Source organism: Gallinula chloropus (genome assembly GCF_964237585.1).
Source record: "Gallinula chloropus genome assembly, contig: HAP1_SCAFFOLD_213, whole genome shotgun sequence".
Lineage (NCBI taxonomy): Eukaryota > Metazoa > Chordata > Aves > Gruiformes > Rallidae > Gallinula > Gallinula chloropus.
This window is the reverse complement of record NW_028168653.1, coordinates 31,633-47,860: the sequence shown is the minus strand read 5'-3', so window position 1 is coordinate 47,860 and position 16,228 is coordinate 31,633. Positions and strand designations below refer to the sequence as shown.

Here is a 16,228-nt window from a genome sequence, read left to right as displayed (position 1 = left end):
GCAGAGGGCTTGCTTAGAGCCCAGTCCTGGAGGAGAAAAACGAGCCCAGCGCAGCAGCCAGAATGGTGGGAGTGATGTTCTCCATGGGGGAAGCTGCTCCCAGGGATCATTAGAATTGACAGTTTCACTTGTATCAGTATTCCCAGAACAGCTCACCCCAGGCTCTTGGCCGGCCCCGTGTCCCAAGGGCGATCAGGTCCGGCAGCGCCCTTGGATGGCAGCTCAGAGCGGGGGTAGCTCAGCGGGATCACTGTGTCGTCTTCTTCCTGGCCCCTTCTTTCCAGGGGAAGCTCTGCAGAGGAGCTGCCAGCTAAGCCTGGGGCGCATTCCCTTGCTCCAGGCCCACTGGGCACAGATGTTTAGGCGAAGGTGGAATAAATCTGCATGAAGCTCCTGCTGTGTTTTGAAAGGTGTTTTGAAAGGGTTGCCTCGGCGGAGGCTCCAAGATGTGATTCCCGGCTCAGTTGGTTGCAGTGGGACTGTCCCCGTGCAGTTGTGAGTCCCGAGGTTTTGCTGAGGTGGAGAAAAAGGTCCAAGAAAGAAACTAAAATGCTTAGGGCATTGGAGAGGGTGTCTTGCTTGGAAATCTTGAGAAGGGCACTGGGAAGCCCTGTGAAGGGCACCTGTGAGGCAAGAGCATGGGGAGCAGATGTAGCTTTGGGTCTTGAGAAGTTGGTACTCTTGAGGTTGGTCAGAAGCCCAACTCCCTGCGGTGCACGTACAACCCAAGAGTTGTGAAGGCTGTAGGCTCCCGAGAGGAGTTGGCTTGTGGAGCTGTACCAGAGGGGGAAGAGTGCAGAGAAGGGCAACCAGGCTAGTGAAGGGGCTGGAGGGCAAATCATACGAGGAACGGCTGAGGGAGCTGGGGATGTTTAGCCTGGAGAAGAGGAGGCTGAGGGGAGACCTTATCACCACCTACAACTACCTGAAGGGAGGTTGTAGAGAGGTGTGCGATGGTCTCTTCAGCCAGGTGACAGAAGATAGAACAAGGGGAAATGACATGAAGCTGTGCCAGGGCAGGTTTAGATTGGATATTAGAAAAAAATTTTTTACTGAAAGAGTTGTCAGGGCCTGCAACAGGCTGCCCAGGGAGGTGGTTGAGTCACCATCCCTGGATGTGTTCAAAAAAAGGGTAGATGAGGTACTTAGGGATATGGTTTAGCATAGGATGGGAATGGTTGGACTCGATGATCTTCAAAGGTCTCTTCCAACCTTGAGATTCTTGTGATTCTTGTGAAGAGTGGAGGGGGAAGAACCTGGGGAAGTAGAACCATGAGAAATCAAGGGAATGGGTTACCCAGCAAGGCTGTGTAAGCCCCTGGATCCCTGGCAGGGTTCAAGGCCAGGTTGGATGGGGCTTTGGCCTGCCTGGTCTAGGGAGGGTGTCCCTGCCCATGGCAGCGGCTTGGACCTAGATGATGTTTTTCAGCATGATGATCATGCTGTGCAGCAGGGCACATCGTGGCGATAACAGTTTGCGGGAGGGGGGGGATTATTCCAGTTCCACCTGACTTTGTGGGTGCCTTTTGTGGACGTTGGGGTGTAGCACTAAGGATTTTGGGAGAGCAGAATAAGTAGGATGGAGCATGAAGAGAGGACTAGCAAGGAGACCAGTGACTGTAGCTTTATGGCAGTGTAATAGTTGTGGAGGGTTGATGGCCAAGATCCCATGGCATGGGTTTATCCAGGCTATCAAATTCCTTCTGTGTCCACGGCTTGCAAATTCCATGGTGTTTTCTGGGCTCCCTGCTGGCACTTGGTGGGTGACGTGTGACTCTTGCCCACAGGTAGTGAAGGAGCGGCTGCTGTGTCATGCCATCGTGGGGAACCAGTTTAGGAAGAGAAAGATAATGCAAGTGGCTGTCACGTGCGAGTTCATTGCTCCCACCCTGCAAGTGTCGCCCAGAGCAATGTCTTTCCGGGTGGAGAAGGTAGGTCTCTGGGTTGGGTCCTGGTGTTTAGTAGCATGGCTGAGGACTGAAAGCCCACGGAGGGGTGTGATGGCCTTCAGGGAAGGAAGTTAAACATCTTCTCCAAGTCCTCAGGGCTTTGCCATTGGTTTGAGCAGGACCAAGCTATTGCCATCAACACTGAGATCATCATTTCTCCCCTGTGGGGTTGGGTCCATCTCTCCAGCTCTATTTTGCCTGTGTTGAGCTGGAGGCAGAATCGAGCTGCTGAGCCCATGGCCAGGTGTGTGGGACCCACAAGAACAGCATGGGCCTCTCACAGCCATCCTCCTGTGTTGGGACTGGGGCGGGAGAGCAGGTCGCTGTGGCCGAGCGATGCCAAGCGCCCTCCTCACCCCCCAAGCCCCCCGTGAGGTGGTCTGTGAGCAAAGCAACCATGTTTTTAGAGGTGGGACTGCTTAACTTCACCGAAGGGCGGTGAGTCACCCCCCTCCCTGTTTTTTCCACTTGTCTTTAGCAACCCAGCGATGTCCTGAGCCTTCAGTACAAGCCTCTCTCTTTAAAAAACACCTCCTCCCTGCCGCTCAGCATCGTCCTGATGGTAGAGCAACCCTTCTGGGTCTGCAGTGCGTCCCAGCAGCCCCTGCCAGACCAGGTGAGCAGCCCCAGACCTTCCCGCTGGTGGGGTTTGAAGAAGGAGGGGGATGGGGATGCGTTTCCGTTGGGAAGCCCTCCAGGAGAGGTGGTTATTCCTTTGAATTGGCAGTCAGTTGGCATGAACAGCATCAGGTTTGAAAAGGAGAGAAAAGACCACCTCAGTTGGGGAAATACCTCCTGGCTCTAAGACAACTCGGAGCAGGAACCTAGGTGTGGGCCAACCGTGAGGTGAAGGTGTCTCTTGGAAGCCCTCCTTGGGTGACTTGAAGAGCTGCTTGCTCTCTTTGGGGGCAGCTCTGCCCTTGGGAAGGCCGAGGCGCTTGTCACCTGCGCTGCTGGCGGTGGGAGGTGTGAGACATGGGCTCTGCTAGAGACATGTTGAAAGCACAGCCACCGTTGCCATGCAGGTGATGAGCCCTCTCCAGGCTGAGGGCACAGTGCCCTAGGGCTCATGTTGAGTGTGAAGACAAAGGGGTTCCTCTAGAGTCAGGGCACGCCAGGATTTATTTCCCTCTTGCATTATGGGTGCAGAGCACAAGGGGGTGAGCCTGAGAGTCTCAGAGAAGAAAGTTGTGCTGCATGGTCAGGGGCACGTTATAAAGAAAATGAAGGCTGAAGCAAGAAGCCCACGTTGGGGTTGCACTTTGAACACTGAGGCGTTTTGTGCCACCAGACCTCGGAACTTCATCACACCAGTGGTTAATACTCGTCATCTTCTTGCAGCCCATAAAGCTGGGGACCGGGAAGGAACTTAATCTCTCCATCGGGTTTAACCCTGCTTTTGAAGAGGGTTGGAATAGTTGGGAAGCAGAGAAAACTCTGAAGATACAGTTTCCTGAGCACCCTCATGAGGAGCAAGTCACCATTCGGGGAGAAGTCTTCTTCCCAAATCTCCATATCCAGACCACAACCTTGGACTTTGGCTGCGTCTTGAGTGACACTGAACACCAGCGCCACATCCAGATGACCAACTGCAGCCCGCTGCCCGTCCAGTACCACTGGCTGTTCCTGATGGACGACTCCACAAGGCACCTGAGGTACGTGCACCTCTCCTTGAAGCTCTTCGTCCGCTGTACCGTTTGTCCTTTGCAAAGCCTGAGATGGTTTGTGTAGCATCCGACAAATCCCTTTCACTTTCCCTTGTGGAAAAAGCACCTCCCAGCTTCAGGCAGGGAAGGTGCCCAGGGAGTGGGGCTTTTCCACAGCTTGAGGTGGGGATTTCCACGGCTCGAGGCAAGCGCCACCTTGAACTGAGTTCTCATGTGTTCAGCTGCCCATGGCATTCACACAGCGGCTGTTGTGTGTGTTCCGGCGCTCGTTGTGTGTTGTGTGTTCCGGTGGGTTCTGCTGCGGCTTTGGGTGCAGCAGTAGGTGTCAGTAGGAGGACTTGTCCCCACGTCCCTTGGCACCAGGGCCACCCAGTACTGGCCTGTGCTTTCCAAGCCCAAGAGCAATCTCTCAGTTGTGCTGTAGCGCATCTCTAAAGGCGTTTTCGAGCGGTTCTTCCCGCTGTGGCCTCTCTTGCATAGGTCAGAAGTTGACTCTGGGCAGTTTAATTCCAGCAGCCAATGGTTTTTCCATACAGCCCCGGGAAACGGAGCGAAGTTACCCATTGAGGGGCAGCTCTTCCGAGTCCTAGAACAATTGGCTCTGCTGGACGCAAGCCCGCAGGTGCTGGTTCTTCCAGCAGATGCCGAGTCACCCAGCTCTGTTGCCTTGAGGGTCGTGAGTGTCCTTCTGGCAGGATCCTCTGCTTCAAAGGGTTTGGCATTGCCCCTTTGCTGGCTCGTTAGCGCTGCGGCCATTTAGGACAGCTCCCTCTTCTGCTCCGCATGTTAATTAAGCGGTAATGTGCTCTCTCAGGGTCCCTCAGGAGACACCATGTGATCCTTGTGGCAGAGCTGGAAATGAAGACGGTCTCCAAGCTATTAACACCTCACATTGCTCACTAAGAGCCCGGCAGAAGGGCAGCATGTCAGATCTATTTTTCTGGTCCACGTTAAGCACTGTTGGTATTGTAAATTATCAGATGAAACTAACTGGGTGTGACATGGAGGGAATCAACCGTCAGGGCTGGTGACGGTGAGATGGACAGAATGGTGGTCAGACCGGTGTGTGGCTGGAGAGTCTCCAGGCGCTCCCGGTGCGTGTGTCCCATTGGCACAGGCACCTCCCTTCTCACCCAGAAGAAGTCAGGCTGCCCGAAGGCAGCTGAGGTACCTGGGTGTCCCGTGCAGTGCTGGGCTCTGTCCAGTTGAGGCACAGCAGGCTGGAGGCTCCAACCCACCCCAGCCCCGGCTCCATTCCAGCTCTGGCTCCATCCTGCCTTGTTACACGTACAAAAAGCCACCAGCGTCGCTGCTTGCTCGTACCGACCCGCGGCTGTGGGTCACTCTTGGGGAGATGTTCTTCATCTATGTCTGGCTGAGCCACAGAACTTCTTGCCGTGGCTCTGCAGGTGGGGAAGGCATGGTCTGGGGTGGCAGGTGCTTTTGGGAGGGTGCTGCTGGGTCTGTACCAGCCCATGGCTGCCTGGCTCTGTCCCTTTGCCCTCCAGTCTGGGCTTGTTGCAGGGTTCGTGTGTGTCTCCCTTTGCTGCCACGCTCCCCACCCTGGTGAGGTGTTCACCCCTGTCCCCATCTGCTGCTCCTTGCACCCGGCTGCCGGCACTGCCGCTATACCGGCATCGTTCCCAAGCACTGACCTGCTCTGACCCACTTATGGAGCTGCTGAACTCCCACCTTGGTGCCGGATCCTGCCAAGGAGCTGCTCCTGCTGCCCTCCCTCCTTCCCACTGCAGCTCCACCATCAAAGCTTTGTTATTTTCCAGGTTAACTCCTCCAACACCAAACTCTTTCACAAAAGCCAAACCACCAAAGGAGGAGGGAGCTCAGCTGGAGTGCCCAGCACCTTCAGAGAGCATCCTCGGGAATGGGAGTGTGGAGGAACCACTTGAAGCCCTGGCAGGGGTGGGGGATTCTGTCCCACAGCCACCAGATGCAGATGACACCCTGGAAACAGAGGTAGGTGATTTTCTACACCTCCCACCAGCGTTGCCTCCCCCAGCTTATGCATTCATTACTGAGTATGGGAGAAGATTTTCCCCATGGTCTTTCCACTTTTAGGCAGGGTGGCTGCAGGATGAGACTGGGTTTGAGGAAGAGGCCCTCCAGCCACGTCTGTCCTTTGCTGCAAGCAGTGGCTCCCTCCTCTCCTGCACCCATTTCCACACCTGATGTCTCAGTGTCTCTTCCCCTTCCTCCAGGTTTTCCACATCCTGCCGCTGTACGGCGTGCTGCAGCCGGGCGAGAGCGAGCGGGTCAGGGTCACCTTCTCTGGCCATGCAGACATCATTGCCCGCGTCACGGCGCTGTGCCGCGTGGAGGGAGGCCCGACCTATGAGGTTGCGCTGCGTGGGGAGGCCTCGCTCATCCACTACCTCCTGGACAGCACGGAGATGGACTGCGGGCTGCAGGTACCAGGCACTTCTCTTGGCAGGAATCCTTGAGACCATCCCTGGCAGGTGGCTGCCCACCGAGGTCCAGGACTCTCACTGGCTTCTTTGGTTGTTTGGCTTGGAGGTGCAGCTTTGGGGTGACAGGTCCTGTGTCCAAGCTGGTTTTAATGGTCATCTCCATTGCCCTTCCTGAAGCTGGGAATCCCTCCTCTTCAATGAACTCTGGCTCCCAGGGCAGGCGGTGATCTCCAGGGAGTTGTGCCCTGAGACATCCATCTGCAGATCCGCTCCCGGATCCTGGGGTCCAAGGAGATGGTCTCTTTCAGTGCTCTCCATAGACCAACAAAAGGAACCAGGAACAATGTTACTGTGGGCTTCAGTCACCGTGTGAGAGAATGTCCCAGAACAATCCCCATTTTACCTCTTTTCAGTCAGCCCCCCCAACATTGCCAGCTGTTGGCCCTGTACATCTTGCCCCGTGTCCTTGGTTTGCTGTCCCTGGAAGCTCTGCAAATCCCTTTCCTTCTGAAATGCCTCCTTAGTGCCTCTCTGTCAGTGCCAGCAGAATCCAGGCATCCCAGCAAGTACGTGGCTGCCTCGTAAAGACAAGTGATGCCCTACAAGTGGGTAAAGGGATGGTGACTGAGAGCACGGTGGGCTGGCCATGCTGGATGGGGCAGTTGCCTTGATCTGTCCTGAATTTCCTTGGAGCCTTTGCAGAGGCTCTGCTCCATCCAGGGCTCCATCCAGGGCTCCATCAATCCGAGAAGCGGGGGAAGTCCGAGGGAACTAAGCTCACTGGAGATGGATTAGAGACTGAATAGGGGCTCGGCCAAGAAGGTCCTTGGCACTAGTTAAGGGTTGCTGTCCAGACCACTGAGCACCCCCAGCTCAAGGGGGCTGGTAACAGAAGAAGCTTCCTGGTGGGAGCCATGGTCCTCCTTTGTGTTTCAGCTGGCTGTCAGATGACGCCTTAAAGTGCTGAGGACTTGTATCTTAAAATCCTAGAACAGTTTGGGTTGGAAGGGACCTTAGAGGTCATCTTGTCCACCTTCACTGAGCAGGGACATCTTCCACTAGGTCAGGCTGCTCAGAGCCTCATCCAGCCTGACCAGATGTTTCCAGCAGTGGGGCATCCCCCAGTTTATTACTGAGCTTTTTGTGGTGGTTGCTGCACCTCTGCGCGCTGCCATAAATCCCTGCGTGGGTTCCTCAGGTTGGCCTGGGAGAGTCAGGTGCCCGTCCCTCTTCCTCTGCCTCTCTCTTGTGTTGTGTCCATCGGCTCTCATCCCAGTGTCAGCAGGAGGAGATTGCCAACATCCAGATGTGTGTCCTCAGTTTCCCGCCCCTCTGTCTTCTCTCCAGCTGTTTACCGAAGTCACCAAATCAGAGGTCACCCTGCGGAACAGCGGGAAGATGGGATTCACCTACGTGGTGCTGAGCCCCAGCACGGCCACCACGGACAGTCCTCAGCCTGGCGTGCCCCTGGTCCTGCCCAGCACCGTGAGTAGCACGAGGGGTTGACGCTGGCTCCACATCAGGCTGCCCAGGAGGGGGTTATAGGGGAGGAACAAAAGGTTGGGCAAGCAGAGTCCTAGTTGTACCAGGTGAAGTTGTGCTGGTAGCGGCACTGGAGCAGGATGGTGCAAGGTCTCCTGAGCGTCTCCTTCCCCTCAGGGTTGGGTGGTGGGACAGGACTTCCTCCAGGTCCCTGCCTGCCTCCTGTCAGCACTAAGGACGTAAATAGTCCCTCTCTTGGGCACGCAGCTCCTGTGTCGGAACTCGCGCCGGCCCCTCGCTCCTCCAGCTCGTAGCATCCCCTGTCCTAGTGCCTGGGTTCTGCCTGGATCCCTCAGCTGAAGCAGCATTCCTATCCGTGTCCCTCCTGGCAATGGGAAGAGGAGGCCAAATGGCTTTCATATGTCCTCGTGCCAGTCTCCAGGGGTTTCACTGCTCCAGAGGACACGGCTCTGCTTGGCCCTGGGCAGTTGCTGCTGTGCAAGCAGCTTGGCAGGACTTGCTTTTGCAGATGCCGTGTTGGGAGCTGGAGTCCGGGGCTCCGGGGACCAAGAGGCAGGATGTGTCCTGCTCAGCAGCTTCTCCCTGCAGCGTGGGGGGGCGAGCAGGGAGCTGAAGGTCCAGCCCAGTGAGCTGAGAAGAGCTGTGTCTGTGCCCTGTCCCCTGAGCAGTGTTGCCACCTGTTTGTATTGGCTCTCAACCTGCTTGGCATGAGCCCAACTCCAGGCTCAGACAGCTCTTCTCTAGGAGCCCAGTGAGGAGGGGATTTGTGGGGAACCCCTTCATCCCTGGAGCTCGTCCGAGCCTCTGCCTCTGCTTTTCCAGGGGTGTAAGTTTGCAGGTCACTGTGAGTCTAGATCGTGCCATGTACCCTCGGTGTAACCACCCAGGCAGGAGCTGTTGGTTGGGCTCATGAGTAAGAAGTCAGGCTCTTGGACACCAGCCTGGGAGCCACTGCAGTGCCGTGACAGGAGCTGCTGGCCCTGCTGAGAGTTTGGGCCCGCCGCTCCTCCTCCACAGCAGCTGGCAGAAGGGCTTTTCTTTGCTGCTTGGGTCTGGCAGAGGGTGGGCAGTGTTGGCAGGAGGACAAACCACAGCCCGGTGTAGGAGACTTGAGCTTTTGGATGCAGGGAAGCTGGAAGGCGATGTGTTGTGTGAGAACCTGCAAGGTGCCTTCTCATCTCAGCTTACCGGTGGTCTGAGCCACCCCTCCGCCAAGCCCTCTGGTTGAATTCCCCTCCTCTTCTTCCACACCTCCAGGGTTACATTGGACCTGGCAGAGAGCAAGTGCTCACTGTCTATCACCTGCCGGGAGTGCCTGGAGTCTTCTGCCGGACCTTCCAGATCCAAGTGGGTCACCTGGAGCCAGAAGAGATCAGGCTGAAAGGAGAGGGGAATTTTCCCAGGATTTATTTGGACCTTCCGAGGAGAATCAAAGGTGAGCACTGTCTGACTGCTCCTCGGGGAGGTCCCCTGTGTCGTCATGCTCATAGGGCAGCTCACACCCACCTCCACCAAGCCTGGAGGTTTCAGGGCTGTTGTTCTTCTGGTTGCTTTCTAGAAGCACATGGGCTTTGCTCCAGAGAGCCATCCTGGCCAGTGTCATCTGTTGGTGGCCTGGATAAAGGGGACAGCTAGAAAGCAGTGTTGGGGAAAGCTGTAATGTGGGCTGGCAGGGATTTGGGCAGGGGTGGGGGGGATGAGATGCTCCCTTGTGTGGAGGAAGATGGGTGGGAGAGAACATAGAAGAAAAGCAGCATCCTCTTTCCATGCGTTGCTGGAGGAATGTGTTTGTGGGAAGGGCCAACGCTGGGGGTGTGGAGCTTCCCAGCTTTAACGGGGACGCCGCTGTGCCCACACTTCTATTTGTGGCTGGTTTCTTCCTTCAGGAAATGAGAACTATGAGCACATCCTCAAAGAGGCAAAAGAAAAGCTTGGAGGAGGCAGCCAGAGAGACGACGCGGTGGTTGTCGGGGAGGCCACGGCCAGCGAGCCACCCATGGACGACTCTGGCACTGTGGTGAGACCGGCTGCTGCCCTGTTTGGCAGGGGCCACCCTCTCCCTGTGTCACTTGTCCCCCTTGCAGCTGGCTCCCCTGGGCTGGCCACAAACATGGGGCTCCTCTGGTAGTAGTCCTTCCCGTGGGTGCCTGAGCTTCCTGAGTGCCCGAGTGGGAGGTCCTGAAGACTGTGCTCAAGCAACTGAGATGTGTCTCCAAGAGCTGTCAGCGCTGATGTGGTTCCCTCATGGAGAGAGCTTTTGTCTGAGCTGCCCTGGCAGCAGCTGGGGACAGGCAGCTAGTTGGAGCTCTGGCAGGTCCTTGACTTGTTTGGTCAGATCAGCTTGCATAAGGGTGGCTGAGCAGGCAAAGGTGCTGGAGTTCATCTCCCTTCAGATATGGTCCTGGCAGATTCGGAGCAGCTGGACAGAAGGACCCCATCATAGACTGTATTGGCAGGGACATCCAGAGGCCATCTACCCACTGCAGCGAGTAGGGACACCTTTAAGTAAATCAGGTTGCTCAAAGCTTCATCCTTGAATGTCTTCAGGCATGAAGCCTCCACCACCTCCTTGGGCAAGCTGTGCCAGGGTCTCACCACCCTCAGAGTGAAGGACTTCTTCCTGCTTCTTACCAAGAGCAGGGTGGGATTAACTTCCCTTTGCTAACCAGCCACTGTCTTTGTTTTCCTCAGCTGGACGTTGGGCTGCAGATGGAGATGGAGAACATGCTGATAGAGCAGCACGCCCTGGAGCAGCAGAAAGCTCTCTCCTCCGGTTCCCCAGAGGACGCTGCCTTTGACCAGTGTGCTCGTCGGAGGCTTCTCAAGTTAGTAGGGCCCCTGTGCTCTGATGGTAGCGCACAGTGGTGCGCCCCTGCTCCTGGGAGCTCCTTGTCTCTGGGAATAGCTGGGGACTTGAGAAGGGGGTTGGTCCTGACAGTTTGGACGTGCTACCATTGAGCAGCCTGAGGACTTTTTTCCAGTGGCTTTTCACAGCAGAGGAGTTGTGCCCAGTGTCTGTTTAAACTCATTTTATTCTAAGAACCTGTTAGTAGCTGATAAAAGCTTGGACCTGGGTGCCCCGTGACGTACCAAAGTCTTCTTAGCAGAAGATCAGACCTTGGGCTTCATGGGCTGGAGTTTCTGCAGCAGTGACTACAGAAGCACCTGCTTTGTTTGCATCCTCCTCCACCTTAAGGACTCTCCTTGCTTCTCCTTCCAGAGTGGAGCTGCCCGAGTACATCCTGGACTTTGGCCACGTCGTTCTTGGTGACATCCACACGCACGTCGTGAAGATCACCAACCCCGGGCAGCTCCCCGCGTCCTTCTGCGCCGACGGACGGGCTCTGTGTGGCACCGGTAACCCATGCTGGAGAGACTTCCCGCGGGCTTGAAGGACCTGTCTCTGACAGATGAGCTGGGGCCACGGGGAAGGGTTTTGAGTGCTCTTTTGCATCGTTTTCTCTTCCTTCCTCCCCCTGCTCGGTGCTCGGCAGCCGGAACTCTCCTGGCCCGCAGTGTGCAGCCACCTGGGCTGCCCTGACGCTTCATTGCGGGGGCTCCATGGGCTGATCACCTTGGTCACCTCTCAGCATCTTCTGCTCTTGGCTACCAGGAGCATCTCCTGAGTGTCTTTGTGCGCTCCATGAGCTTGTGTTGGGAGCAGATGGGACCCTTGGTGCTTTGGAAGTGCTTTGTTTAGAGTTCGTAATGGCACAGTGCTGCTTTAGCCTCTCTTGAGACAACAGCCTGTGAGGTCAAAACAGGCTTTCAAAACAGGTCCTTGAGGACCATCAGATGGTGACTTGCTGCGTCTGAAGGGTGGTCAGGTGTCTCCTCTAAATTGTCTTCCAAGCAGCACCACAGCACGGGGGAATCTTCCCTGGAAGTTCTTTGGAGAGATCTGCGCATCCTTCCTGGGGGCCTGGTGAAGGAATTGCTGGTGCTCCTCAGCTGATGGGTTTCCGTTTTACCCTGCGGGTCTTGAATTCAGGCTGTGAAATTCCTTTCTCTTTGAGCGGTGACAAGAGAGAAGGAGTGGCTGTCTTCTCTGGAGACACAAAGGGTCCTTCTGCCTGACAGTCCTGTGGACACCCATACGGTCTGAACATACTTGTGACCAATTTCACGTTGCTGGTGTATCTCAGCTGCTTTATTTTCACCCATTCAAGGTTTTAGTGTGGATCTGGGCTGCGTGAAGAACCTGCCCTTCTGTGAGACAGAGACCTTTGAAGTGCGCTTTGACCCGCAGAGTGCCAACCTGCCGGTGGGAGAAGTGAATGTTGTCCTGCCCATCAAGGTACTGCATCCTTCCTCACCTCCCTGTGCCAGCACGGCCTTTTGAGGCAGCTGTCAGGTTGGGGGCAGCAGCAGATGTTGCCTGGACCTTCAGCTGGATGCTCTGCCCCTCACTAGGCAGAAGAAGGCCCCACATTTCCCATCTGCCTCCGTGCCAGTGTGGCTGAGCCATCCGTCTGCGTGTCCAGGGACAGACTGGAGTTTGCTGCTGTCCAGTGTGGACAGAGTCAGGAAGCAACCATCCAGCTCCACAACCAACTCCAGGTCCCCTGTTCCATCACCGTGAATGAGCCCATTGTGAAAAGGAGGAAGAGACGACGCGGGACACGTAACTTCTCGGTTGGGTTTTCTGTGCCTCTCGTGCCTTTTCTGCCGCTGTGGGTGCCTCACCGCGTGGGGACGGCTCGTGGGAGGGAGATTGGAGGGTATGGAGCAAGGCTGGTTCACCTGGACTTGTGGAGCAGCTGATGCTTCACTTCTCTGCCACCTTCACCCATTCGTCCTCCTCCAAGGATGGTGCCTGCCCGTGTGCCTGCCCTGCCCACAGGTTTTCCCTCCAGTTCTAGGCTGTAGTGGCCACATCTGGTCTGGATGTGGGTGCTCTTGGCACTGTGACGGTGTCTCAGAGCCCTGTGGGAACTTGAGGGTCTGTCCTCACAGCCCAAAGAGACCTCACAAGGTTCCTTCCTGTGCCCAGGTGGACAAGTATTTGCCACTTTACATTAAACAAAAGCTGCTGAGGCAGTGGAAGAACAAGCGCTGTGTCTTCCAGGTGCTGCCCTCGGCCGGGACCCTGACTCCGGGACAGCGCTACAACGTGCGAGTCAGGTTTACACCCCGGAAAGAGGTGAGATTGACGTGCGGAAAATAGACTCTATAACTTGCTGAGAAGTATAAGCTGCATCCGAGTCCTCATCCTGTTCCTGCAGCCAAGGGGGAGGCTTAAAAATATCGTTCAGATCCTGTTCTGGTACCTGGTAAATTTTATCGGGTCTGGTACACCTCTGCCCTATACTGCACGTCGAGCAACACCCCCTCAGTTTACCTTTGTGTTTTTTATTCTCCCTCTCGAGTGCTAGTACCATAGGATCTTGTGGTGGGACTAATCCACACTCCCTTTGCCACTCTGGATGGTTTTGGAGGGTGTAAAACATATCCAGATATGTAACTTCATCCCATTTTCCTTCTCTTCTTAGAAATAACATCAATTGTAATAAGGTGTTATAATGTATTGTTCCGTTTAGTAGCCATTTAGCCCCATCTTCTAATTTATCCCAAGGCCACCACTGATTACAATATTTCATAAGTGTTTTCTTATTTTCAGTGCCTCCTGATCCCACCAATTCCTTCCAATGGGCTAGCACACACCCTAGGGGATTCTTCTTAGAGGCTCCACTTTGATTGTTACCCATCATTTTAGGATTAGACTGCGACGGTTACAGTTTGAACCTTCCCTTTCTAGTACTTTCTGTGGGGACGTAGGGGGAAAACTGCGCCTGCGCGTGTCCAAAAACACAGTTAGGTGAACACGCAGTCAAGCAGCAGAGCAGTACAAAGTGGCCGGCGCTGGTGAGGGTGAGACCCCAATTCCCTTGCCTGAATCACAGGATGCGCCTACAACTCCACGAGTGGTAAATGTTCCTTTCTACAGCACTATAGCCAGGCAGTAGGGACAACGTCCTTGCTATGGCTGTAGTGGTATATTGTTCCCTTGCCATTAGACTTTCAGGTTGTCATCGCCTTCCGAACGAGTGCGGCTTTACCCACCGGAACAACCAGACAGGTGGGTGTTACTGAGACTAAAAGGTCTCTTCAAGCTCAGATAATTTAGAAAGAATCTAAATTTTCCTTTTCTGTTGTTTTAATTCTAGGCAGAGGACCCAGGCTTCTGCTCCAGCTGATGCGCATATGTGGGAGCGACGCTTTAAAATGGAATGCTGTGTCTTGTCAGCACTTATTATTATTTTTATTATTTTTATTATTTTTATTATTGTGTTTTTATTGTTGTTTTAGTTGTGCATAGTAATAAAGTTTAGTTTTTGTTCAGTTATACAGTTCTGTGCACTGAAAAAGATTAGATTAGTTAATCAAGAGTTTCTATCTATATCTCTATTGGACATCAGGGGGAGAAAGTTGCTACACCACGTGACTCATAACTTTATAGGAGACAAAGAAGGGATATGGTTCACAGTAACTTTGCATGCGATTCACCACGTCTTGGATCAATTAGATCAGACACGGTGGAAATATTTAATTTCCCACATATTCCTTTCTCTTAGTTTTATTGCTCTTCGAGATCTGTATTAAGTTTTTGATCTCAACCCCCATCTAATATCTACCACAAGTTCCAACCAATCTCTTCACAGGGATTCGGGACTACAAATTGGGGCCCTTTACTTAGTTTACAGTAACTTGATTTCACAGTCACTCACTCATCACACCACAGCAAACACCAAGATTTACGCCAGACAGCAAGTTTTACGACAAACAGTTGACATTCTATTAATTAATTGTCTGTTAAACTCTATCTACATCCATCCCCTCAGCATTATTCCATGTCACTGAATCACTGGTACCAGCAAGCAGCCCCAGCCCAGGCCCCTTCCCGGGCTCAGCGGGGCTGTCGCCCATCGTGGTTCACCGCCCGTGGTCCCTGCGGTGCCGGCACGTTCCGGGCAAACTGGGAATCCGCTTCAATGGTGGAGCGTTCCCAAAGGTGGTTTGAACGTGGCCACTGGGACTTGGAAACTGGTGGCTTGTGGACACGAGAGCTCTGGCTCCCAGTCCCGGGGTGTTCCAGTTGCTGGCCAAAGGCCGAGTGGAGATGACACCCCTTAGTGCGAGTGGTCGGGAGCTCCTCGCCCCTCTGATGGAGCGATACAGAGCGGATGTTTGCCCGCGGTGGCAGTGCCAGGACTGTCTGGGCAGTGTAACCCTGAAGGAGGAGGAGAAGCAGCCCCTGAGCCCACCCATGGGGACCTGCACTCCCCCAGGGCGAGCTGAAACCCCTGTCAGTCCATTTAAATCCATGGAATACCCAGTTCCACCTGATGCCAGGAACCATCCTGGTTCCTGGGAGCCAGCGTGCCAGGGCCCCAGCCCCTGCTACACATCAATAGCCGTGGGTGGGACCCCACAGTGCAGCAGTGGGAGGGTGTGGAATAAATGCCGTGGGGTCCCACCCACAGCAGACAGTCCTCCACAAAGTTCTCCAATGGGAGTCCTTTCCCACAAGGCTTTATCTGTTCATCAGCTGCTCCGCCGTGGATCACTGCTATGGCGGGCAGTAATAAATCCCAATGTCTCTCCAGTCCTCCATGGGGTCACCAGCCTCCCCCCCAGCAAATCTCTCTCTCGCTCATCTCTGTGGGCTGCAAGTGCTGGCAGGGGCTTGCTCCAACGTAGGGTCACAGCATCTTCTTCTCTGTGTCTCCACCTGTTCCATCCAGCGTGGAGCCTCTCCACTGGCCAAAGGTGTGGTCTTGGCCTTTTCCATGGACTCGGGGGCGGGGGGGGAAACACCCTCTCCACCGTGGGTTTCTCCACAGGCTGCAGGGGCATCTTTCTCTCTCCAACACCCAGGGCGCCTCCTCCCCGACCCTCCCCAGCCTGCGTGTCTACACAGCTCGTTACATCTCCTCACTCCCTTCTCTGGTGGCAAAATGCATCTGCCAGCAGGGTTTTTTTTCTCCTATATGTGATTCACAGAGGCGCTTTGGCCCAATATTTACACTTTGGGGCCACAGAGAATTCCAGCAGCTCCTCACAACAACCATTTTCTACAGCCCCATGTCTCTCCCAGCACCCAGCTACACAAAACTGTGACACCGGGGGAGCGGCGCGCTAATGACCCGGGTTCATTAAAGTTGTTTTCATTAGACGCTGGGGTGTGGTGGTGACAGCAGCGACCTCCGCGCCACTGACGCCTGGCGTGGTGCGGGCGCAGCATGACAAGCTCTATGAGAAGAGGAAGGTGGCAGCGCTCGAGATGAAGTGAGCGGTGGGAGGGGGGCGGGGGGAGGCTGCCTGGGAATCGGAGACGCACCGGGGCCGGGGTGGGGGGTGGGTCCCGGGCGGGGCTGGGGCAGCGGGAGCTGGTTCTGGAGACTGGGGGGTGTCCAGAGACTGTGGGTCCAACCTGGCTCCCCAGCGACATCTGCTGCTTCTTCAGCGGAGGGTCCAGGGGAATGGGGCATTCCCAGGGCACCGGGGGAAGGGGCCATTGTCAGGGCACCGGCACCGCCCTGGTGCAGGCATTGCCCAGGGTGACCTTGTCAGGCCGGGGAGGATGACGGTGCCCGGGCATGAGGGGCCCCCGGGTGCCACCCACGTCCCTGTCCCACCGGTGACCGGAGCGCCTCTCCGAAGCCGGGGCTGCCCTGGGCCA

At 55.3% G+C, this 16,228-nt stretch overlaps 1 protein-coding gene and 1 pseudogene across 2 annotated transcripts in view; both read left to right on the top strand.

Annotated features, from left to right (window-relative positions):
- The window catches only part of LOC311204280 (hydrocephalus-inducing protein homolog), a 37,592-nt pseudogene extending 35,801 nt beyond the window's left edge, over positions 1-1,791 (top strand). Inside the window, exon 19 of the transcript in view lies at positions 1,788-1,791. The product of the transcript in view is annotated as a hydrocephalus-inducing protein homolog (transcript). The remainder of the gene's footprint in view (positions 1-1,787) is intronic.
- Positions 1,792-3,530: 1,739 nt separating this feature from the next.
- Positions 3,531-15,838, top strand: LOC311204279 (hydrocephalus-inducing protein-like; the record flags this gene model as incomplete). The annotated part of the gene is made up of 15 exons (XM_084280728.1): positions 3,531-3,639; positions 4,153-4,292; positions 5,450-5,590; positions 5,833-6,042; positions 7,390-7,527; positions 8,803-8,980; positions 9,432-9,562; positions 10,237-10,370; positions 10,766-10,902; positions 11,715-11,842; positions 11,959-12,180; positions 12,614-12,688; positions 13,563-13,624; positions 14,626-14,759; positions 15,744-15,838. 15 exons carry the CDS (start codon positions 3,531-3,533, stop codon positions 15,836-15,838), a joined length of 2,034 nt encoding a protein of 677 aa, XP_084136854.1.
- Between the last annotated feature and the right edge of the window lie 390 nt (positions 15,839-16,228).